We start from the raw sequence: 26,404 nt of genomic DNA on the forward strand, positions 1-26,404 counted from the left end.
CAAACAATCAAACTAATTGCATATGATAAGCAAATTTGAGAGAACAGGAGAGACCAGTGTGAGAAGAAGTGCAACTGGTATTCTAATAGTGCTGAAGCACTTTTTTAATGCTTTATTTCTGTGTACTTGATACAGTTAATACATTATAAATAAATTGCACAGAAATTTTTAACACACACACACCCACTTCCACTCTTCACTCATACTTACATAAACAATATTTAATATTTTAGCCATATTTACAAGCTATGTTAAAAAAAAAACAAATTGTATGCAGCCTTTGTCTCTTAATATTCATCTTTTTTCTTAGCAATTAAGTTTCCAACATAAGTTTCCATTGTGTCCATACAGACTCAAATTCATCAGCAGTTGAATTTTTAACAGATATGTATTTTTCCACATTATAGTACACTTTTAAATAGGCTACCAGTCCATTTAAATTTGGCATTTTAATATTTTTTAAACACTGAAAAATAGACTGTTTAGCATATAAAATTATAAAATTAATAACTTAGTTTGAATTTGAAAGAGGCAACTGTCCAAAAATTACATTTTGAACATTAAAACCTACCCGTTTTGATGTATAATTTTAAATATATAGACTGAGGTCATTCCATATATGTAATACATCTTTACACATAAAAAATACACGCAGAATAGTTTCCCATTCATTGCTACAGAAAGTACAAATATCATTTTCTTTTCTTTTAATTTTTTTAAGGTAATGATTTACAGGTGATATTCTATGCAAAATTCTAAACTGTAACCATCGGACAGAAGAGTTTGAAGATACCTTAAAGCACACTTTAAAAATATCTTTCAGTTCCATTTCTTGAAAGCCCCTCAAAAGCATTTCTGAATTCCATTTTGAAAAAGCAGTGGGCTTTACATTTTTTGTGTTAATACTTTCATAAATATGTTTTGAACATTTATCAGTCAATATCAATTTTTTGTATAACAATGGTAAATAAGAGCGCTGTAACTTCATAAAATTTTCGGAGAATTTCGTCTCATTCAAAAACTTCGAAATAGCACTAACAATACTCTTATATTGCATAAAACAAACATAATGAATTTTGTATTTTTCCATAAAACTATCTCTTGACAAAATTGATCCATTGACGTCTAAAAAATCATCAATAAATTCCACACTTTTTTTATACCACTCTTTATAAAAAAAAAAAACTATTTTTATTTACCTTGATACAAGAGTTGAACTGGGGCTGATAAAACTTCAGAGTGTGTAAGATTAGCCTTACCAAAACAATCATTTATTACAAATAACCAATACTCTAAAACATTTTTCCAAAAGTTGTTTTTTGTACATTTCAACATTTTTAATACATAATCATCACCCATATTCAATAACTTATCTGCCACATTTTGTCCATATACTACTTCAAAAATGCTCAACCATGAGTGACTTCCTTTAATAACCCTTTGAATCCATGAACATTTTAGAGAAAGTATGAAATTGTTAAGATTTACCATATTAAGCCCCCCCCCCCAGTGTCTGGTGTTGAGTAACAAGTACTCGTTTAATCTTATCACACTTAGACCCCCATACGAATCTGAGCAACTGTTGTGTTAAAGAAGCTAAGGTTTCCTCACTAGGATTTGGTAATGAAATAAATAAATGGTTTAATTTTGGTACAATTAAAGTTTTTGCTACTGTTACCCGACCGATGGAAGTTAAAATACGTCGATTCCACTGCTGAATCACTGAAGTCAATTAATTAAATTAAATCAATTTTTTCAAGGTCAACAGAAAAATTTATTCCTAACAAAGAGAAGGTTGTTGCACCCCCCCCCCCCCCCAATCTAACTTCCATCTTGAATGGTGGAAGACTTCAGCAAAGAATTCTTTGGAGCCTATCCAGATGATTTTAGTTTTTGTACTATTTATTTTTCAAACCTGAACATTTCGCATATAATTCTAATGTATCAAGAGCAGCATACAAGGAACCTGCAGAACCATCAAGGGCAAGAGAAGTATCATCAGCAGATTGAGATAATTTGTGTTCCTTATCATTTACCACAATACCTTTTATATCATGGTTTTGTTTGATAAGAATAGCAAGAATTTCTGCACAGAGAAGAAAAATGTACGGAGAAACAGGGTCTACCTGACGACATCCACGCTGGACAAGAAATTGCTCAGAGAGAAAACCGCTTTGAAGCATAGAAGCTTTAAAGTTTGTGTTTAAAATTTTTATCCATGTAATTATATTTTTATCAAATCCAAAAAAGTGTAAAACCTTGTATACCAAAGACCAGAAAATGGAATCAAAGGCTTTTATAAATTCTTTTAACATCTTCTTCCTGCTCCTGGGTATTTAGCAAACAATCAAACTAACTGCATAGATATGATAAGCAAATGTGCCTCTTCCAAATTTGAGAGAACAGGAGAGATTAATGTGAGAAGGAGTGCAACTGGTATTCTAATAGTGCTGAAGCGCTTTTGTTTTGTTTAGTCAGAATGATGATAGTGACAAATGGGGGGGGGGGGGTAAGTACAGGCAAGTAAATAGATCTACTTAAAAATGTATTACTGAGTACTAGACTAATTAGTTTGTTGATCCCTGATCATCTGATTTCTCTTGCTTTTGGGCAACATAGCTTCGATCATCTATCAGTTTATTTTTGCATTATTTAATATTCTTCTGTGGATCCTTTACAGTGTTGTATTAAACTCAAGTGACCGTTAAGACCCTTGGGCCTCTTTTTTATTTCACAACTTTGGACATACAAATGATTTAAACATAGGTATCACTTTGAAAGACCTGTGATAGAAAATGGCTAACTAGGAGCTTATTCGAAAATAATGATGGTTTACATCGAAACCAACGATAGTTAAGTAAATCTTGCAAATAAATGAAAGGTATTTTTCCAGAAAGTTCCTTCTAAATGTGTGCATAAAGCCATCAGTAGAATGAATTCTGTAAAGAAAAGTGTAAGTCAGCGTACAGGGGCAAATAACTTGTGCATTTTAAAACCTTGATAAATACATGTATTTTAATCTGCTTTAACTTTAATGATCAAACCAAATTAATACCTGTAATTTAGTAATAGATTTCATTCTAATTCACTTCTATGAAAATTCGATGAAATACTAATACAAACCTTTACACCCCCTATCATTTTTCACCCGAAGCACATTCGCGGAACATGTAAGAAGGTAATGTTTCATAATGAAAGTCTAACCATGAAGATCCCCCCATATCTGGAAATTAGTGCAGCGATCAAACACATTTGAATCAGAGTAGGGTATTAACTATTTATATATACTGTATACAGGGGACGTCGCGCAGAGTATTGGGGTTAATTGCCAGGCGCGTAGCTGCCTATACGCAAATACACAAGTGCGTACACATCATTTAAAAAAAAAACAAACAAAAAAAACAAACAAACAAACAAACAAACGACTAGGGGAGAGAGAGGTTCAAAGAAAAAATCTCATAACCATTTAACAAGTGTTTCGAATTATTTTGTGTAACACTGTTTCGATTTGAATTTATATTATCATGACTGTATAATAAGATTTGAAATCATTTATCAAATCATTGCCAAATCCCAATAAACTATTCATTATTTTTTTAATTGTTCTTTAATACATTGATATTGTTTCAAAAGATTTTGAAATCAAACACATCGCTGAATGCTATGATCTACTACACGTAGTATATAATTTAAAATACAATATTTTTTGTTTATTAATTGACATTTAGTATATCCGTTTTTGAACGTTGAAAAAAGAGTATATGATACCAATATATCGTTTAAACATTAAACATAAACTACAAGTTTCCATGGAAATTTTAGATTTGCGTTAAAATAAATAATATTACTATGTCTTTTATTTTCTTTACAAAAGCTAAATGGTATAATTCTTATTTTGCAAGAAATTGAATGAAATATTTGGTAAAACTCGGGAGCCCTCTACAGCAGACACGTAGTTTAGGGAGGCCAGGGGGTGGCCTACCACCCCCCCCCCCCCCATATTTCAAAACCTAACCTTATACCATTGAAAATGTTCAGGGTTAGGGCCCTTAATTGGTAAATAAACTAATTGAATTGAATTGAATTGAATTGTTCATCGAAAGGGTGATTGTCACCCACCATCCTCCACATACTTTTTGTTGAAACATAGTAAAACCATGGTAATTTGGTAAAGTATTAACAAAAATTTTGATTTGTGAAAGTTAGAACCTAGCCCACCCACCCCCACCCTCACCCCTGCCGTTCTCTGCGTACACTTCACTTCTATTCTGGCTACGCGCCTGATTGCGTAACTTGTGACATTAAAAGACGGGCGCTAGAACTTTTTAGTCATTTTTTGATTTTGGCTACATGGATTTTTCTGGCAATTTGCACCAAGCTTCTATATAACGTCCTTTGATGATGTCGTACAAAATTCATTTATAAATTTTTAGTACTGGCCGATTCCGATTGTTGGTAAAAATGGTAGCATTCCGTGATATGCCATTATTTTGACAAGTAACAAGGAAAGATGAAATGCTTGGTAAAGAATTTTTACTATATAACAAGTTCTTTTGGTAAAACTTAAGTGATAAATGAAATGTGCAAATGTTTCTTTAAAATGTTATGAGCAAGTATTAGGAGAGAATGATAGAGTGATTTTGATGTCTAGTCGGTTTTGTTACTACGACACAAATATGCGTATTATACTATTTTTTTGGGGACGCATATCATATTCGCAATATGAAAGATATAATGTATATTCCAACACTTGAACGTCAACGTTTAGTATTGAATGGCGCTATATCAGCCTCAATGCTGTTCACGACGTCAGGGTTATTTTCGCCATTTTACAATTGCTAAAAAATTTGCTTTGCCTTTTAAATTTGCCCAAACACATTTTTGCTGGAGCCTGAGAGTTAAAGCTGTTTTCTTGAATTCGCTCCTTTTAAAATTCGCCCACATGCAAGACGGGTGAAAGGGCGAAAATAAAACAGGGTCGAAAATTTCCTGTATATAGTAATCACCGATTGTGAATATCATATAATTACCAAACTTTTATTATTAATTTTCTTTACAATTGAATACATCAAATTTAAATACATATTGATTTATTCTTGCAAATGTTGAAAATACTCTTGTACATTTATATTCCGACGAACAAAAACTTTCTGCTCAAAAAAGAGAAAAATCTAAAATCAGTAAATCATTGTATTTCCTTCAGAAAACTTTCAAAATCGATGTGTCACTTTGTTCCGTATGGTTTACTTTTGCCTAAGTTTTACTTCTATCTCCATTTTATGAAAGCAAATTGTTATCGTTACAGAAAATGTTCATCATTATAAAGAGCTGAGGGTCGTTCTCCCCTTATCAATGACCTTATAAATGCTTTCCCATGTTGATCACCGACAGGGCACACGATCTTTCTCGTAATAAAAAATAAATGAAAATAATTAAATAAAGAGACACGTCCTTGATGAAAAAAAAGCTAGACAACTTTTAATCCAGGTGAGCTTAAGGTGCGTGTGACCTTGACTCTGACGTCAGAAGCTGAGTCACAGTTACACGAAGTGTATGGAATTATCACTTGATCATTTTACCATTTCTTTCCCTTGCTTTAAACCTAATGTACCTTAAATTCTGATTCAGTTTCAATACATTTAGCATTTCACGAGGATTACCTAAAGTGTTCTTTACAGAGAACATTAGCTAACAAGAACATTACTCTAAGCCAATAATGACCATTTAGTCCATGTCTAGAAATAACGGATAGGAAAGTGCCGCCAAGCATGAATTTGGATAACAATCGGGCCTCGTTTTATGCCAATAGAATAAATAAGCATGTCTGCCAATATATTATTTTCCATATCGTTTTTTTTTATTTTACAATCGGGTCTCGTTTTATGACCAATAGAATAAATAAGGATGCTGCCACTATATTATTTTCCATATCGTTTTACCCCACTTTACAGTTGTAACAGTTAGAATTTGATGTATCTTTTAAGATAGGGCCATAACGAAGTCTACTCAATGAGGTTCTTTGTTTCTCGAATAAAAGTAAGAGTAATATATTTGATAACATAACTGTACCACAATGTTGAGTTAGGTATAAAGTGTAGTGTTTCTTTTTTCATTTTCGCCTATCTTAGATGGCAATCAAATCTTAGATTTGTTTTAACCTTTCAATTAAACTCTTGCTAGTTCACTCCTTTTATGAAGATGCTATATACTGTATTAAACTCGTGTTAGTTCACTCTTTTTATGAAGATGCTATATACTGTATTCGATTGTTTTCTCATTTAAACAATAAAATGCTTTCTTTGGTTGTTAGTACGGGAATTAATGTCGCAGCTGTTGCAGGAAAAATACATACCCGCGTAAGCGGATTATGTAAATTTTTTCTGCAATAGCTGCGACGTTAACTGGTTAATTCCCGTACTAACAACCAAAGAAAGACATTTTATTGTTCATATTTATATCTGTATAAATAATCATTTAAAGTAGGATTAAAAAGATTAATTATTGTATTATTGATATGTACGTCATAGTACGCTTCATTGGTGGAACAGCCACTGATCAATAAATCTGTACAGGTGATATGCCTAGTGTTGTTCATCAACTGATAAACTGTAATGGTAAAGGAGAAAATATTCAGTGGATGTAAATATAAGGTGATTTTGGACCAACGTCCGCGAAATAGCTTACAAATCTTAAATTCATTGTTTCATCGTTGATTTTGAAAATTGTTACTTGGATTCATACGTTTCTAGTGATAAAAAACAGTATAAAACAAGGGAACTCGATATCTTTAAAAGGGTGGACATAAAAATTTCACCAAATTGCACATTCTGTATACGGTTGAAATCCAGTTGATAAATTATGCATCAACAGCATGTCAAGATCACAGACAAATCAATAACATACGGCTGTACTTTTAAGATCAACGATATTTGTATATTAAATAAAGCTATTGATGAAGTGTGTTTTGTTTTTACCTCTTTCCACTCTTTTTGACCATCGCTGTTTTTTAATTAACTTTCAGGGATCAGCAAAATTATCTCTTTTTGGCACAGTTTGAAATATTCACCAAGAACTTTTTGTTCCATTACATAATTTTCTTCTATGGTTAAAAAAAACGTCATCAGGTTTCTATAAACAGATAAACAGCTTGAATGCTGACTTTTAGGCTATTCTCGAAGTAGTACTAAATGAACTAAAGGAAGACTCAAGCAATGCACAACAAGTTGCTGAACGTCAAGAGCCAAATAAATCTCGCTTTGTACACGCCATTGTTTGGAACATTACCTGGTCAACGAAAATAACGACGTGTGGACAGAATAAAGATAAAATTTATTACATAACGTAACATATCACATTAAACAAAGGCAAACTACAAAGCATAACAAGACTACTACAAGAATCAATGTGGAATACTGGACAGAAATAGCACTTCTCGATGTGGACCTCTGTTGGTTTTACGATGTATTCTTTTTCATTTAAGGACACTTGCTACAGCGAAGATTGACATACATGTATAATATATATGTGATGCAAATATCATGGAAGTATTACAAAATTGGAGACTTTTCTGTTTTGTTCAAAATTATTACCTTTTCCACTCCCCTTATTAATATTTTTAATCATTTCATAGGCATTATTGAAAAATCTTGAAAAAAAACCCTTTGGCTTAACTTATTCAATTTACTTATATAAACATATAGGCTTGGTACCTATTATCATTACTTTTCAAGAAAGTTTGTTAATAGCAAGTGGCCTTAATGGACATAATATCAGTAATAAAGAATAACACTTCAAATGCTGTTTGCACACGAAAATGCTTATATTTTAAGTTTTAAAAATTGCTACAAACAGTAAGGCCAGATTGCAAAGTATTCAAAGTTTGATAAAATGAAATCATAATTATTGTGATCAGTTCGTTACATAAACAATATAATTATATGGCATGTATTTGAATATATTAGAACTAAGTACAAGGGTAAAAGTCAAAGTCAACAAAAAACATGACATTTAATTCTATATTTTTATTCATCAATTACAAGTATTATTCAGCAATACAAAGTCATGATCGACTCCAAAGATAGTATTAAAAAAATATCTAGATTTACAAATGTGTCATGTTCGAAAACTGATTCTGAGAGTAGCTGTTAAATGTTCTTATAAGGAGGTTTAATGAGTTTCATTTTCTAATTGCACAGAGAGAAATTGATTCAGAAGTGGTGCTGAGAGCAGGGATAATCCTGATTCATCTACTAATTACCTACGGTGAGCCGATTCATTGATCTATTTTGAAAGTTGTCAATGTCAGTTCAGATTGCATTACTTAAACTTCTTATTCTGTTCAGTATATGGTTGTATTTCACCCACATCCAACTTAATTAAAAGTTTCATTGACACATCTGAAAATACCAGGTCAAGTCAATCTGTCTAAGATCAGCATCCTGATTCACATATTTTACTAAAAGAGGATAATCAAATTAGGCAAACATACCAGAATTTTAAGTTTTATAGACCAGTCTCAAAGTGAAGCACAAGATCTTAATTCAAACATTTTGATGTAGTTAACCTTCATGTATGCGGAGGATTAATTGACAATAACTGGGACAAAGTTTTGTTTAACTGTTCTGTTAAACAAAGCTCTCTCCACAGATGGATGAACAGATGAACACTAGTCTAATGATCCATAGACAAGTTTTGCTTTGCAATCTGGCCAAAAGACACAGAAAAATCATGGCTGTGAATTATGGAATCCTAATATGTCAATATATAAAAAAAAATAAGATATAGTGACCTGTGTTCGAGCTGAAACCATACATCTTATTATTTACATTTGATCTATTTTAATTAAAAAAATATATCATCTACATTTGAAGTTTGGCAAAATGCTTAATATCATCAATTTATATACTGTTTCTACTTATATGTATATAAAAAATTTTTCTTCAAAATCATTTAAACCTACAATCACTCAAACTAATTTCCTCTCTTGTTTAAAAAAAAATCCTCAACATTTCGATTGTAGTCCTATATCATAGGTACAAATAATATCAGTATGGTGTCCTTGTCCAAAAATGTTCATCAAAATGTATTTACACATACAATTAAGGAAACAGAATTTCTGTAACTTTTTCCGTAATGCCAGCTGCGCCCTGCCTTTTCATTCATCAGTTTAACTATACAGGAACAAAGAATTGCATTAAAAAGATACCTAGAAGTCCCTATTGAGACTATAGTTGTACTGATTTGAACTGATGATAATTTACACTCTATATGTCCTCATTTTCCTTTAAAAGCAAGAAGGAGTTTGAATAGATTCTATTTCTTACTCTATTTTTAGTAACCATTATAACACTGTTCACTGAAATTGAAAACCAATATACAGAATTTGGTGTCTTGAATTGTACCAATTTTAACTAAAATCGGACTAATTATGTAGGAGGAATAGAATTCTGGCAGATTTTCACAGATTATTCTTCTTGCAGTGACTATGATAAACTGTTTTTTGAAATTAGTTAAGAAATCCAAAGTCAAAACTAGGTATGTTGATGGAATCTACATGTATCTGTATACCAGGTTTTACTAAAATCAGAGTACAACTTTCAGAGTATACTACATAACATTTTAAAGAAAATTCAAAGACAGAACAGCAGGCAGGTTGTGGTTAACTTTAACAATGCATAAACTCTTGTATTCTTTGACCAGTAGAGTTAAAAATTCCATAAATGAGAAGTAAATGACAAAGAAGGAACTAAAATGCTTATTGAATTTAAAGTCCACAGAAAAATCTTGGCAAGGGAGACAAACGGCTAGTCTGAACCAATAAATGACTTGTTCTTCTCATGGTATATATAAATAAATGGGAAATTCTGTGGTACAATGTCCTTGCTCTTTATAATGTCCTGAGTCATGGAAATCTCACAGCAGTTTGTCAAAAATGATTTTTTTTTTAATAAAAAAAAAAATCAATGTTAGTGGAATGGAAATGATGAACAATCTATAAAAAAAATTCTCATGGGTTGTACATGTACCAACGACCACTACAACATATAGCTGTTATGTTGCTAATTAACTTATACGGAGGACATGGTATTTGTTGTTCTTCATTCCGAACTTTTTAAAGAAGCCTATATGCACCCTGAATTTATACCTACAGCTGATATAATTTATTGACCATAAAGAATCAATATGTAAATATCTTATATTTACCCATTTTTTATGTTAAAATTTCACATTTCATTTATCTCTTTTTCTTAATCTCTGTTTCTCTGAAAATTTTATTCTGATATGTACAGTTTCTGTGTGAGTGCTCATTTTGAAAAATACACATGACCTTTATGCACTAAGAATCAAAAGGATTTTTTACAGTGACAAATCAACCAGTTAAATGAAACTGAATTCTGTAATAAAACTTTTTTTTTTAAAAAAATAAGGTGTGAAAGAACCAACAATCTGCAAAAATGCTGAAAACAAAAATCTTTGTTTCCACTGGAATATTGACATTACCACACAGAGACACAATGAAAGAACAATGAACTTTGTACACTGATATCTGTGAATCAAAAGGTATGTATTTTCACGTCTTCATTGTTGAAAGCAGAAAAGCAAAAGTAAAGCTCCAATAGCACTGGGTCAATTACCACCGGTCAAGAATAGAACAATTTTTCAACAAGTCACAAAACACTAGAAAACAGATTCATTAAAATTTGTGAAAAAAAATCTAATAAGCATTTAATGATAAAAATTGAACAAGATTTCTCGATCACCTAAAATCTAGAAAAGTATGTACAAAGCATGGAAGGAAGAGTCGATTGAGAGATGTCAACTATGATGAGTTTTTGGCTTCTAGGTTTAGGATAGAAGTACAAAATTTCCAAACTATTTTCAATTCTATGGAATCCTTACTACAGAATCAAAAATCCTGTGGTAAAGGGGTAAAAGATTATGAAGCACTACTCATGTGTGTTAGTTGTCATTTAACAGGAAAAAAAATTGAAAAAAAAGCAAAAATACCTCTCATAACAACAATTAACAAGTACAACATTAAACAAAAAAACATTCACAAAATGAAGAAAATGTATTCAGCATTTAAGTTTTAGGACTTATACTCCCAATGAGAAAAAACTTTTCTCCCTATGTACATGTATCATGATTTAAAGGCATATCTTTTAAAAAGAGTTTGTCATTAATTTATACCTGGTTAAGGACTTTAACCTTTTAAAACTTAGGTTTTGAAGCAAAAAAAGTGAGATAAAAGTAGTAACTAATTGGATTTCAAGAGTTTTTGAAATAATAATGAATTACAATACAGAACATCTTAGTCTACCCTTAAATTACTTAGAAAGTTTTGAGAAAGGTGATTGATAAAAATCTGCAAAATGTTCTGGGACATCGGGTAATGAAAATTTAATATACAAAATGTACTTCTATAAAAATGTAATCAGAATTTTTGTAAATAATCAGCTTCACATTTCATTTTACCAGGAAAATGAGTTGAGGTCATATTACACTGATAAAACTTAATTTGGTTCTGGCATTCATTTTAGTAGCAATTTGAAATCATAACAATCTATAATGGACTGCTTCTACTCTGTATTCAGAAATGAAAACTGGAAAAACGGTAATGGTACAATACATCAAGGAAACTTGCTGACATCATTCTATTAAGTTTTACACTTGGTATCAATTTGCTTGGATTCTTTTCCTTTTTTTGGGGGGGGGTGGGGGGGTGTTCAGTAAAATTCAAATAGTCATTTTAACAGAGCAACATTTGAGCATTTCATTTTAAGATTAACAAAATAGCAATATATGCCCAAGTATACTTTAAACCACCTAACATAACATAATGTTGATATGTAACATTCTTTTCATGCTTTTTGTGGTGCAGACAATGATTAAATTGTGAATCCTACTCTACTTAAATATTAAACATGTATATGGAATTGTTTCGCAAGAATTCGTTTGCAAATTCTTTTCATTGCTTGATAAATTGCAATACTATATGGTTCTTTTCTACATGCTTGACAAATGAAAAGTCTTCATGCAATATGTCTGAACAATACAATGTAAAGAGTGAACTATCTTACATCCATATGTACATTTTGAAAACAAGTGATTATGAAGCTTTATATTAGTATTACAATCAATATGATGTAATAAAAAAAAATCCAGATGATTGAGCAATTGGTGATGTAATGGACTCTGAAGGCAATGAAACAAGCTTTTAATGTTCACTCGTTTGGCAAATCGAATATTTCTATCAACAAGGGTTCTATACTGTCCACTTTCATTTTGAGCAACATTTTTGTATGCACTTCATTAATATTCCGTAGATCAGTCAGTTTCATTACAATTTTGGCAAACATGATTTTGTCCTCTGGAAATCTCCTCTGAACATATTTTTGTAGAATTCCAGCATAACATTCTTGGATCTGTTGAATTTTGTCATGTTCAATAACACCTTGGCGATCTGCTGAAAACAGAGACAGCATGATAAGCAGCTTTAGCGCTAATAGGTCCCCATGGATTGTTCTCATAAGGGACTTGATGAATTTTGAATAAGTCAAGAACATGTTATGAGTTTCTGATCCTCCCATTTTGAGAATATCTGCACTGACCGTTCCAACACCACTGCCAACCCCTCCCTCCTCTTTCATCCGAGCACTCATCATCTCCTTAAATTTCTTCAATTCTTCCTCTTTGGCTTGTCCTCCCATTTGTCCCATTCCAGGAAATCCTCCCATTCCCATGCCCATTTTCTGGGATAATGGTTCGCCCTGTAATTCTGTTGTAGGAGAGATTCCACTCATCTGTGATCCTGACCCAGAATCGGAACTTGACGAAGGGCCAGGACTTTTGGACAAACACTTCATGGTGCTAAAACTCCAAGATTCTGTTTGAACATCATAGTTTATTGCTGATCGTAGCATCATAATCTCCACTACTGAGCCCTTAAGTAAAGCAATTTGGTCTTCCTTACAAATCATTTTGAAGAATTCAATGTTCTTAGCCACTTTAATTATCCTTCTCACAAAACCTTCAGCTAAGTTCACAAACTCAGTAGCATTAGATGGTGGAGCTTTTAATGATGTTGAAGTGTTTGCCAAGAAGGAACTCTGTTCATGAGCTATCCTTAATTCATTGAGTATACATTGGTCAATCTCTGGCAAGCTTGCTATGATTTCAGCCACAATCTCCTGTGATTCACTCCAGCTTGGATATTTGATGTCTATTGAAGGGAATCTATTAGCACTGAATGGTTCACTCTTCATTTTCATCAGAACATCCAGCTCTTTGTCAGACAAGTTTGGAAAAGACATCCGTAAATTGTGGAGTGTCTGTGAACGGAACTGATCTTGCAGAGTATCGTTGACATCCTGTTGAGTGGCAGCGTAGGTATCCTCCGGTGGAAGTTGGCCATGTTTTCGTAACTTGTTAATTATAATTTTTTGTTTCCTAACTTGTTTCTGCTCATCATCTTAAAGAAACAAAAAAAATTATTTGCAAATGCTACTTCAAAGATATTCTTTAGAAAAAAAAATTGTGATAGCTTGGTCTAGACTGTACAGGGAAATATTTGCCTATTCTATTTTCACCCCCTTTTCACCCAAATCTTCTGTGGGCATGCACATTTAAAATAGGACAAATTCAACACACAGTTATATCTCTTTCTACACAATTGTGTAATTGGGTGAATTTGCAATGGGTAAAATTGTTTGCAAGTGTGACAGTGTGAAAATAATATGGGGCAAAAATAACCCTGCATAAAATATTTGAATGATAAAATGAAAAAAAATTAATATCTTTTATTTGTCACTTATGGAGGAAGAAAACATATACAGTGAGTGTTGCTTCAACAAGGAAAAATAATTAGATTGCATACATGTGTTAGAAGATGTACAGGTATTGAGTTCAACAGGTCAGAATGATGATTTATGATTTTGAAGGTAATATACTTCTTCCTTTCAATGTACATGTATAAATCATAGAAAAATCAGTAAGTGTCCATTATCACAAGACACATTCATCATTTGTTGAACAAACTGATCTCCATTAGGTGTTTAAAGTCAACTTACTCAATATCATGTCTTTCCTCATGCCAGCAGTGAAGCATTTGGCCAGACGACACTTTTTGCAGAATGAACGGGATTCTATTGTGATGTCACATCTTCCTTCACACCTCCCACGAATTACCTAAAAATTCATGATGTTCTACATGTATTAAAATACAACCAGTAAATTAACAACTCAGCAGTACCTTATTTAAGAGCCTTAATTAGAAATCAAGTGCACTTAATAGTATTTTTCCGATAGTTTGATCTTGCTATTATTTTTTTTTTCATTAAAATGAACCCCCTCCCCCCCAATCTTTCTACACACACACACATCCTCACACACACACACACAACCTCACAGTGACACACACATACAAAATAAAAAGATATATAAGCAATCCTCCTCAGGATTTGCATTAAAAAAATAATCTTGTTACTACATGTATAAATTTGCCAGCTGTCTTTGTAGTACAGTCCAACGGTATACAGGTAAAACTAGGCCAGTGAGTATAAAAACTACTATAGATCACTATGTTTTTGCGAGGTCTTATTTTCACGAGATAGCTATTTAGTAGTGTTGTCAAATCGGACGATTTTTAGTAACCGGGTACTCGCTCACTTTCCCGATCGAGTAACCGGTTACTCGGATGTTTTTTCTTTAGACCTCAAAACACCCTTTTTTGCAGTATAAATGCTCAATAGTAATTGAAATACATTTTGTATTTGTAACATCGTCACCATTTCTATATTTATCATATTTATTTAATTATATTTTTTATACCGGTATATATAAAACACAAATGCATTGCTTATGCAACTTTATTCTTAATTACAAACAAAAGTTTTTTTTCTCGAATATCCCGTAATAGTTTGCTGTTCTGCAGGATGTCCTTTATAAAATATCGCTTGATTCAGAGTAAAATTTCAATCTAAGAAGGTTTAGCATATTTTTGGTCCCACCGTGTATGTTTATTCCATTTCAATACATCCAAATATTTTACAACTTACGGATTTAATTTCAGTCACTCTTTTAAAAGATTTGGGTGCATTTGGCGGCATCTTCTTTAATCTTGTATACCGCAGATTAACACAGATTTATAAGAGATGATTATAATTATCTCAAGCCTTCAAAACTTGTATATCCCTCGGCAATCAAAGCCTCCAATTAGATAATTTGTGAAATACTTATCAAAACAAATCGGTCGTATTTGTAAAAAGCTAGGTCGAGTCTATCGTTAAATAACGGTAAATTAATTGTAGAAATTTATGAACAAAATTTCATTTTTCCTGCTGATTTCAACATGTTAAAATATAAATTTTATATATACGAGTAACCGAGTAGTAGTTTTACTAACCGATACTCGCATCGTTCGATGGTTAACCGGGTACTCGTTGACAACACTACTATTTAGTATTTATTGGAGAGACAAAATATTTCGTGAGCTATGGTTTTTGTTCTATATAATCCTTCACAATACAAATATATGCGAAAATAAAATTTTCATGAGCAGATAGACTCTATTATGTGAAAATAAAGTTCTCGTGAATAAAAAGTGATTTACAGTACATTCACTTTCATTACTGGAGGAATTAAACTTCAACTCTTTGCCCTTAAAACCAGTTTCTGACCATGGATTAATCAGTGCAGAATTGATCCCTGAATCTCTCAGGTGCTATTAAGTGCTCATACCTGTGATAAATGGCTAGAGAAATAACAACTCTTTCAAAAGTTCGGCATATTTTTATAACTATCGAAGTGTATTTACTTTTCTGGTACAAGTAGGGTCATTATTTGTGACTACTTAGTGACCACAAGCACAGATGCCAGAAAGTCAATTTAAAGGCAGTAATAAAAAAGCAGGTTTAATATAGCACACAGGCTATTGGCAAATACACTGTTAAAATAGAGTCATGAATTAAAATGTTCCCTGGAATTAGGAGAGAATGGACAGAGAAGCAATTTAAGCAGTCTCCAAAGATTCACTGTAATCCTGATTTTCTTGTACAGCTAAAACTCTAAATATTGTTTGTTGGTTTAAGCCAGAAAGGTCATGTTCCATTTGTGTCATTACAACTACATAAAAACACTAACAGTTTGATATACATGTATATGGCCTTGACCTACCTGTTTCAATATTCAGAATCTTATGTACGGTGTAATGTTACAGATTTCATTCACAAAGTAGACATAAAATCTTCAGTGTCTACTAATGGTTGATTTCTGGTATCAGAATAGAACTAATCTTCTAGTTTTTTTATACAATGTATGATTTAGTAATGACAAACATGACAAGTACATTAGTAAAACGGTCAAAAAGCTTTATCTTATTTGCAATCAATGAGCTTTGACAGTTACTGTGAATAGTATATAAGAAAAAAATTGTTGGCAGGGTTCTTGGGAAGAATGGGTTTTGCCAAACCCTCACAACAAACTGCTGCAATCAGCTTGACAGCCTCAGGTAAACAATTATGTTTTCAGGTACAATAAAATGCATGCTGCTCTGGAACCCAGTCATTGTCAGAATGTATATTATATTAGCATATTGAATTGTTAGGTATCCATGTACGGTATTCATGTACTCAACTGACAGGGATTAAGTAATAGATAGACTTGAAAAAATTATCTATCAGTATAATCTATGGACACCTATTTAGGACCTGTCAAAAAATATTTTTGAATTAATATAATGAACTGTAGAATTTGTTTTAAAGGAAATTAATTTGTTACAAAAAATTTTGAGTTCGTTATAATAAATCAAATTTTTTATAACAGATTTTTTGAATTTGTTTAACAAAATTTAATTTAAATTTGTTTTAATAGATTAAATTTATTTAAAAAAAATTCCAAAATCTATTATAATGAGATTTAATAATCCTTTTAAAAGAATTCATAATAACAATTTTGGAATTCATTTAAATCTGCAACAACAAAGAATTCAAAAAATTGTTATAACGAGTTAAATTTGTTTATCAAATTTGAAATTTGTTAAATCAAATTCAAAAATAATTTTGAATAGGTCCTAAATGGGCTTCCATGCATCCAAATCCAAATTTAATATGATAGGTAATTTAATTTTTTCAGGAAATATGAAAATACATGTAGGGAGAGGGCTAAAATAGGCTATGCCTGCTGCCTAATCCCATTCACTTTATGTGAATGAAATTATTCATAGTTTCTGAGGAAAAAAATGAAATGTTGATAATTAGTCAATTGTAAAACAAGCACAGCTTGGTCTTTCAAGCCAGTCATAATAATAAAAAAAACAGACTTTTTTTAGGCATTTGAGGGACTGTCAGCCAGTACCTATTTACCTTGTGGGCATTCCTTCTGAAAAATGCCTTGCAGGATTCACAGGATACAGCATTGAAATTGTATCCTAATGCCTTGTCCCCACACACAAGACAAGTCTTGTCCTTTTTCTGAAAGGTCATGGATGCCCCTGCTGATGAGTCAGGACTCTTTCTGTCCCAGTCCTAAAAACAAAAAAGAGTAAATTACATACCATATGGACATCAATTTGCCCTTAAACTAGTACATTGTATTATGGACCTGCACATATACCTGTACATGTAGGCATGCCTTCATGTTTAAAACAATTGATTGTAGTGTACTTGTACTTTAGCAGCACATTACTGTCTAAAATTTATGAAGAATCTGATACGTTACCATACCTGCCTATTAATGAGTTAAAAAATGTCCAATTTCAAAAAAGGACAAATTTTTCCATACAGAGTGGACAGCTTTTTTTCTAACAGAATGGACAATGCCATGTCAGGTAAGATGCAATATTAAAGTTAAGACTTATTTCAGTAAGAGGAAGGCCTAAAACTGTCCATTCTGTGATCTAGGATGTCCAACCCTAGATCAGTTTTTTTCTCTCATAAAATGGACAGTTTGAGGCTCTCCTTCATTTTAATTAATGTCTTGATTTTTTTTTACCTACATGTAAACATTTTTTCCATGTTGAAAGTATATGAATTATAACACAGACACAACATAGCTAGATCAGCATCCCCGGTATTTCAGTCTGAGAATATTATGAAATTAAAACATATACAAGTACAAAACGTCATTTCCACAAAATTTAAACATAGGTAATCAGAGATTACAGAGCTCACCTCAACGAATGTTGTCTTTAAGTAAGGCAAAGTCCCACACTAAACTAATAATCTAGGAGAGTGCGTCCCTAGATGCAACATTTATGCAAGTTTGGTCTGATAGGGCTTGCAGTTACTTGGGAATGGACTTATCTGAAAACTTAAAACTAGTCACTCATCCAGAAAATGTAAGTCAAATCCAGCATCCGAAGCAAGTTTTGAGATTGTTCGTCCCTTGATGCATCATCCATACAAGTTTGGTTCAGATAGGCCTTATAGTTACTTGGAAATGAGATCTGCTCCAAAAACTTTAACCTGGTTACTCATCCGGAAAATGTAGGTCAGATCCAGCATCCGAAGCAAGTCCAGTAGTGTGAATCCTTAGATGTATTATCCATGCAAGTTTGGTCAATATAGGGTTTATAGTTACTTGGAAATGACATCTGCTCCAAAAACTTCGTTAAGGTGAGCTAAAAATGCAAAAAAGTGTAATGCATTATCATTTGATAGTTTAAATGAACTAGCTAACATGCAATGTTTTTCAGGCATAGATAATTTGACAATGTTCATGGGTGGTTTTTTTTTTCTATGTAGGTCACAAGCAAGACAACACAGAGGAATGACATCCCCGATAGTAATGTACCTTAAAAATCACTGAACATCTTAAATATGTCTCCCTGTTTCTTCATACATACATACACTCAAATACATATTAGTTCTAGTACATTACATTTTGCCTTCCCAAACTCTTCTTGCAGAGGTTAAAGAAGAAGTTCCCCCTTGGAGAAATCAATTGCCTCTTTAATCAACATGATACATACCCAAAAAAAGTTTTAGTAACATTGATCAAATTATATAATGTACACCCCTGAAAATCCCACATACAGAATTTCTAAATAACTAAGAACTGATGCCAACTGTCATGATCAATCCAACCATTCATAGAATAACGAGAAGTCAATCAGCCCTAATGTTATATATTGGATATACATGATGACTTTTTTCCCTCAACAAACTCTATTTGTTCTTATGCTATATTCATTTTTGTGTCATATGGAACCAGGTTACCAAGTTTCTCATTTTCAAACTTATAGATCAGACAGAAATGAATGAAATTTTGTAGATTTGTAGTTAATTTCTTAATTAACTACATTTAAAAGATATGGCATGACTATTCCTTTGATCACAATTGAATACCTCTTTCCAAAAGAATATATTGATGATCTTTTTTTAAAAAAAAAAGAAAGAAAGTAAAGATTTGAGAGATGAAAGTCAACAATGGATGCACAAAAACTTAACAGGTGACATCAACCGAGGAACTTCTTTGATATATACCTAAAAAGTTATCATGTATGAAAATAGACTTGAAACAGATCAACGCTGTTCAGAAATATGCCTACAATTATTTCTGTGTTTACAATTTAAAACTAAAATGACAGAAATTCTAAATTTTATTTTTTGTTTTTTGCTTTTCTTCTTGGATTATATTGAGAGATTTTGACCTTGTAATTGTCATCATGTGATGGCAATTGCCTCAAGGTTAATCTCTCATCAACAAATTTGGTGTTTATTCATGCACACCCAGTGGACTGTATTTGAGAGACCTGATAGAAACCCAAATGGAAACCCCAGGGTATATAATGTTAGCATCATCTGTAAATTCAAATTAACATGTTGATGCACAGATTTAACGTAGTGTAGATATCTAGTCAAATGTTACATGACTTCAATAATTTATTTCTTTTCCATTTTCCCGGCTAACAAGATTGTGCAACACCAAGTTAAGAGCAATTATTCTGTGGTTGACAAGTTTTACGTGGACCGCTCCTGAACAACCTCAGGCACACTGTGTCCATACTTTCCATCAGGTCTCTAATGTTGTCATTTTACCCATCAAATGAATAAACCTTGTACAAGTATTCTCACTCAGCAAATCAATAAGATGTGCATTAAACTTACAAGACATTTTGTGTCACATTGCTCTTTTTGTATCTTCTGAAGCACTTTTTTTTCATCCTTTTAATTGTCAAATAATTAATATACCTGTAATTTACTATTATTCAAATGCCCATAAAGGTTTCAAACACATGATGCTAATATTGTTGTATAATTATATCCACTGAATATTTTCTCTCATTGTATTTTCTAAGAAAACCAATTGCTGTTTTATATCTAAATTAATAACCAATATAATATATATTACTTCTTGAAAAGTTTGATCCAGATATAATATTATAACATCCCTATGAAAGTTTTTTTAAGAAGTGTAAATTTGGGCTCAACAGTTTTATGGTTTTTCCATTACTGTTGCATATACAGATTGATCATGCATACATTTTACCAGAGAAATATAAAAACCATATGTCTCTGATTTTACATACTTCCACCCATCTTTTATGAAAAACTGAACACTGACACTTATAAAAGTAAACATTAAAATGTCTTTAAATGTTTTTTTTATAGAGATGAACTGTTGCAAACATTGCAGAACAAATTTAAATGATATACAGTTGAACTTCGATATCTCGAACACTGATATCTTGAATAACATGGATATGTCGAAGAGATTTGAAAGTCCCAACCCCTTATTCTTTTAGCATTTTACCCTGGATATCTCAAACCCTCGGATATCTCGAAGTTTTTTCTCAGTCCCAATGAGTTTGAGATAACGAGGTTTGACTGTATGTATTTTTTCCGTAATGGTGCAACCATTCATCCTTGTACAAAGAAAGAAAGATTTTTTTCATGCCTCTACATCAGGGCCCAGTATGTCTACATCATGACGTGAAATGTAGGGTAATCAAAGATTACAAAGTGACACCTCAATGAATGCTATCTATAAAGTAAGGGTAGTCTCACACCAAACAAATGTACTGGTAGCATGCACTGCTCATACATGCAGCAATTCTATTCAAGTTTGGTCGGGGTAGGAATTTCACTTACTAATAGAACTAATAGAAGTAAGTCAGACGTTACGTAGCATCGGAAGCATGGCTAGTGGTAGTGTGCACTAAGACATTATAAGACTAAGACACATCATCCATGCAAGTTTGTTCTTTTAATGGTAAGGGCTTATACTGTACAGACATGCTCAAAAAACTCAATCTAGTCAATAATGTGGAAAATGTGGGTCAGATCCAGCAATTTCAAAGTAAGTCTGGTAACTAGTATACATTCAAAGATGCATCATCCATGCAAGGGCTTATAGTTACATAATTATGTACCTGGGAATGAATTTCCTACTAAAAACTTAAATGGGGATGCCTGGATGCCTGGAGGGGCATACCAATTTAAGCTCTGAACTCTGGCAAGGTGTTTTTGAAAAGAAAATGAAGCAGGTTTTTAATTTTATTAATTTTATGAAGAGTATTCTTGTAAAATCTTGATTTATATCCAATATTCATACCTAATGATGATCAGTTGATAATATATAATTACTGGATAAATAGCATCCACATCGTTTCACAAGCATTAGAACACAGTCACCTACATGTACTATACCTTCACATGAAAACTGACTTTGTGCCTTACATTTAATATACAGTCAAACTTCATTATCTCAAACTCGATGAACTGAGATATCTGAGGGTTCTAGATATTGAGGGTAAAATACTTTTTAAAAAGTGCTTGGGACTTCCAAATCACTTCAGCATATCCATGGTATTTGAGATATCTGTGTTTGAGATACCGAAGTCCATTTGTATATATTGTCCTAAAAAGTAGCCAACTGAAATCCTCAAGACATTTTGCATCATTTCAAGGGCAAAAAATCCAAAGAAAATTTTAAACTAATTATCAAAAATCACATAAGGTCAATTTAACCTATAAGATGCTCGCTGACAACACAGATAACTATGAACAAAAAATTCAGCGGGCATGCTTAAAAATGACAGGTTTACTACCTGTCCACAAACATTACATTTCTCATAAAAAAATTAAAATTCTCACCATCTTCCTTGAATTCTCAATAAAGTTTGCATACTTCATCCTCATATATATAAGAGCATCTTAATATTACAGGGTACAATTTCTCCTGTTCTAACTCTATACACATAATCTTCTTCATACAAATGCATCAATATGTAGGTCACTGTGTGTGTCCCCCAAATGACCGGTGTCTCGATTTATCTCATCTAGTTGTTTACTCAGTAAACTGACCTGCTTATTGATTAGCTAGCCAGGTAAAATCTACTACAAAATCCACACCAGAGACCTTGCAGTAAACCTGGCTTTGCTCTGGAAACAATATTCCAGCTGATGACATGATGGCAAGGAGAAGTATTGGTCAATATCACTAATGAGATACTAAAGGTCTTATGTACTTCTATATAACCAGTCAACATGTGTTCAAATCATGATAAGTCTATGATCATATTTCTTACATAACACTTCCCGACACTAACAACATGTGCATCAATAATTTACTTATAGTTGGTTTTAAGTCTTTCCAGTGGCCCTCAATTTCTCAATCCAGCATATCACATCTAGCTGACCTTCATTTCAAAATAATTTTACAAATGCATAATATTAACTTAAAAATTGGAACTTATCTCTGATGAGGCTGTAGTTCTACTGGTTAAAACTTGAGGTGGACAATGCTGCTATTGTGTTTGTAAAACAATTATCTCGATTTTTAATTGTCAGTGAAAGTAAAACATACACTCTTCATTTGAAACATTCCGGTTGAGAAAGATGTGAAAATAAATTCAGGAGTTGTATTGTTAGATATATATAGTATTCAGATTTCAGTCTCTAGAAAATACTATTCATTGGAAGTAAAAATCAAAAGCTGAGCATTATATATGTATTTAAGGACATACGCAACGTACCTTACCTACTGATAATTTTTCAAGATATTCTTAATTTAAGATTATAGTACCATCAGATGTTCATAGACAAAAAAATCAGCATGTATTACCAGGGGTTTTGAAAATATATCAATTGATGAAAATTCTTGTATAATTCAAAGAAAAATATACAAAAATTACTAAACATATATTCTAGATGTTTTGTTCATGCAAACTTGTTTTAGAAGAAGTGTACAACAGCACATATAGACATTAAAATGAAGCACACAGTTCCTTCAAGTATTGGAACTCTTCAACTCCAGGGAAAAAGACAATAAAGTTCAAAGTACGTTGCGTATGTCCTTAAAAGTAATATGTATTTAGAGGGTGATTAAAACAAGAGGCCCAAGGGCCTTAATGGTCACCTGAGTATAAAACAACCCTGAGCAGAGTTCAAAGAATTAATGATTTTCACTATATAATCAATACAGCCCTACCCTAACACCTGAGAACCCTTAACCCTGCATGAGGCCATAAATTTCACAATTTTGGTAGAAGTTCAATGCTTTTTACAATTATGCCAACAGTTTGACTGCTAATGTTCTCCAGGAAAAGAAAAGATTTTTAAAGATAGAATTAATTTTAATGGTTTCAGCACCACCCTCAGGCCCCACCTGGGACCCTCAATGAAATTCACAACTTTGTTTCCCTTCTCCCATAGATGCTACATGCCAAAATTGGCTGAAATTGGTTCAGCGCTTCCAGAGAAGAAGCTTAAAATGTTCAAATGTTAACATGACACAAGACAGACAAAACACTCAATGATACTGCAATGACTCAGGGGACCTAAAATCATACCAGTCTCATCTATTTCTTCAGGTAATTTTTTTCTTTTCTTACAAAAGTTCCTTCAGGATAACACATTACTGCCATCAATTTTCCAATGTCCTCATAGTTGCCAACTCACCCGATTTCGTCGGGTTACACCCGATTTTTCGACCCTTAACCCGATTATTTTTTATGACACAACGGGTCATGCTTTTCACCCGATTTTTGCTGAACAACCCGAAAATCTCCCGATTTCCGGATTTGGTTCGTAAATTAGGTTGCACTTTTAACTTCCAATTATAACCCAAGCTTGGATCTACGTAAACATTGCTGATGGCTATGTTCCGTAGGCTGTGCACTAGTAAATTATCAGTGCAGGTGTAAACAATTAGCTGGGAGTTGTTTTGACAAATCAAAGCTTGAAGTCAATATAAAATGGCTTCTGATAGAACTATATCGTTATCAGGGTCAGCAGGAACAAATTGAACCAAAAAAAAAAAAAAAAGAGAGAGAAACGATATTTGTGTACATATCAAGGAATCTTGGAAAACAACTTTCATTAGATAAAATAAAGTGACTGAAGATAGTGTAGGCCTAACTGTACATTTAATACATATTACACTTGTTAATTAAATTAATTCGGGAGAGGAAAAATAACTTCAAAACCAAAACTGGAATACTTTCAAATTTAGCACAAACATGTGCTTGGAATCAGCAATGCAGATTCTGAAAAGGCTTTCTTTTTTAAAAAATAATGGACACTTAATTCAGGTCAATACTGAATAATGAAACCTTCAATGCTCTTTTTTAACTTGTAAATTTAATCAATATATATTAATTTTTTGTCATTGTAAGTTAAAGCCTTTTTTTAATAAAAGAATTCTCAATACACAAATACTTATATATATATATAATTTAATCATGGTAAATATGTCGTGAATGTCGTTACGAGTATGACCAGATTTTTTACTTTCCAAATCTGGTCATGACCAGATTTTTACATGTTGGAGGTTGGCAAGTATGAATGTCCTATAAATTACTATTTTTAAAAAATTAAGGGGATTCAATTCTTTCACATTATTTCCTAATAGTCACTATAAGGTCATCATTGGACTCAGGAAATAACCTGAGGCAATGTTATAATACTGCATGTGGAACAGGAAATAAGTAAATCAGGAGAGTGTGGAAATTAAGTATAAGAGCATCAAAGTGATTTGCTTCTAAATCACCGATATTACACTGCATGTATGCAACACTGCTTAAAAATTCTTATGCTGAAGTAAAACTTCTTGTCTCCATTTCCTTGGAAATGTTTGATTTCTGTCTGGAATCTTGTATGAGTGAATACCAAATCATGCAAACCTGAAGTCAAGAAAGTCCTGCGCAGTTCCTAAGAGCTACCATATATATAAGGTTATTTTTTAAATCACCCTCATATATTTGTATGCATTTCATTAAGGGTGTCCGATCCTCAGCCAAAAAAGGTAGCTCATAAATTTATTATTTTATTTAAAAAGTCTCAAAAATAAAGCTTGAAATTGAGATCTTTTCCAGCAACAATTTTCATTTCATGCATCTCAATATGATTCAAGATTCTTTGAAGTCTTAGAAACAGTCTTGTAAAAAGTTGACATTTGTACATGTACCACATAAAAGAAAAAAAAATAAATTCATTTTTTAGAAATCAAATTTCCTTTAATCTGGCATTAGATATCAATGCTTATTAGTATGATATGAAATAAGATGTGATCTGTGATGTCTAGCAATGATAGCACAAACATTTTTCACAATGTATTATATAATAATTGAAGTAAATAGAAGAACTAAAACACTGTATAAGCATAAAAAAGATCCAAATTTCTCCAAATGCCTAAATACCTATATTTTTATTGCCCCTGTAATTGAAGATTCCAGGGTATATAGTTTTTGCCCTGTCCATCCGTCTGTCTGTCTGTATTTTTATCTGTTTGTGCGCAAAAACTTAAACATTGCCCACAACTTTTGATTGGTTGGAACTTTGGCTTTCATATTTCACATGTGTATTCTTTGTGACAAGGCCTTCCTTTATGTACCAACATATTTGACCTCTTGACCTTGAAGTTTGACACACTTTTGCAAAAATTTACCCAACTTTAACTTTGTCCATAACTTCTGAACAATTGGTGCTAGGACTTTCATACTTCATAAATGTAATCCTTGTGACAAGACCTTCCCCGAGATATGAACAACTTTGACCCTTCGACCTTGACCTAGGAGTTTGACCTATTTTTGAAAATCTTTAATCTTGGCCATAACTTTTGAACAGTTGGTTCTAGGTCTTTCATACTTCATATATGTAATCTTTGTGACAAGACCTTTCTTTGGAGACTAACAATTTTGACCCTTTGACTTTGACCTAGGAGTTTGACCTATTTTTGAAAAGCTTTAACCTTGGTCATAACTTTTGAAAAATTGGTGCTTGGGTTTTCATACTTCATATATGTAATCCTTGTGACAAGACCTTTCTTTGGATACCAACAACTTTGACCCTTTGACATTGACCTAGGAGTTTGACCTACTTTTGAAAAACTTTAACCTTGGCCGTAACATTTGAACAGTTGATGCTAGGGTTTTCAAACTTCACAAAAGTAATCCTTGTGAAAA

The 26,404-nt window shown here is 32.4% G+C and overlaps 1 protein-coding gene across 1 annotated transcript in view; it reads right to left on the minus strand.

The window, feature by feature from the left end:
* Positions 1 to 7,310: 7,310 nt before the first annotated feature.
* The window catches only part of LOC133197214 (vitamin D3 receptor B-like), a 73,163-nt gene continuing 54,069 nt past the window's right edge, over positions 7,311 to 26,404 (minus strand). The window contains exons 4-6 of the mRNA XM_061333130.1: positions 17,361 to 17,522; positions 14,070 to 14,187; positions 7,311 to 13,471 (exon numbers count right to left, since the gene is read on the minus strand). Of these exons, the coding sequence (XP_061189114.1) occupies positions 12,225 to 13,471; positions 14,070 to 14,187; positions 17,361 to 17,522 (1,527 nt within the window). The 3' untranslated portion in view covers positions 7,311 to 12,224. The remainder of the gene's footprint in view (positions 13,472 to 14,069; positions 14,188 to 17,360; positions 17,523 to 26,404) is intronic.

The sequence above is a fragment of the Saccostrea echinata genome, unplaced genomic scaffold (genome assembly GCF_033153115.1).
Source record: "Saccostrea echinata isolate AGI-Se365-2 ecotype Australia unplaced genomic scaffold, CSIRO_AGI_Sech_v1 ptg000030l, whole genome shotgun sequence".
Classification (NCBI taxonomy): Eukaryota; Metazoa; Mollusca; class Bivalvia; order Ostreida; family Ostreidae; genus Saccostrea; species Saccostrea echinata.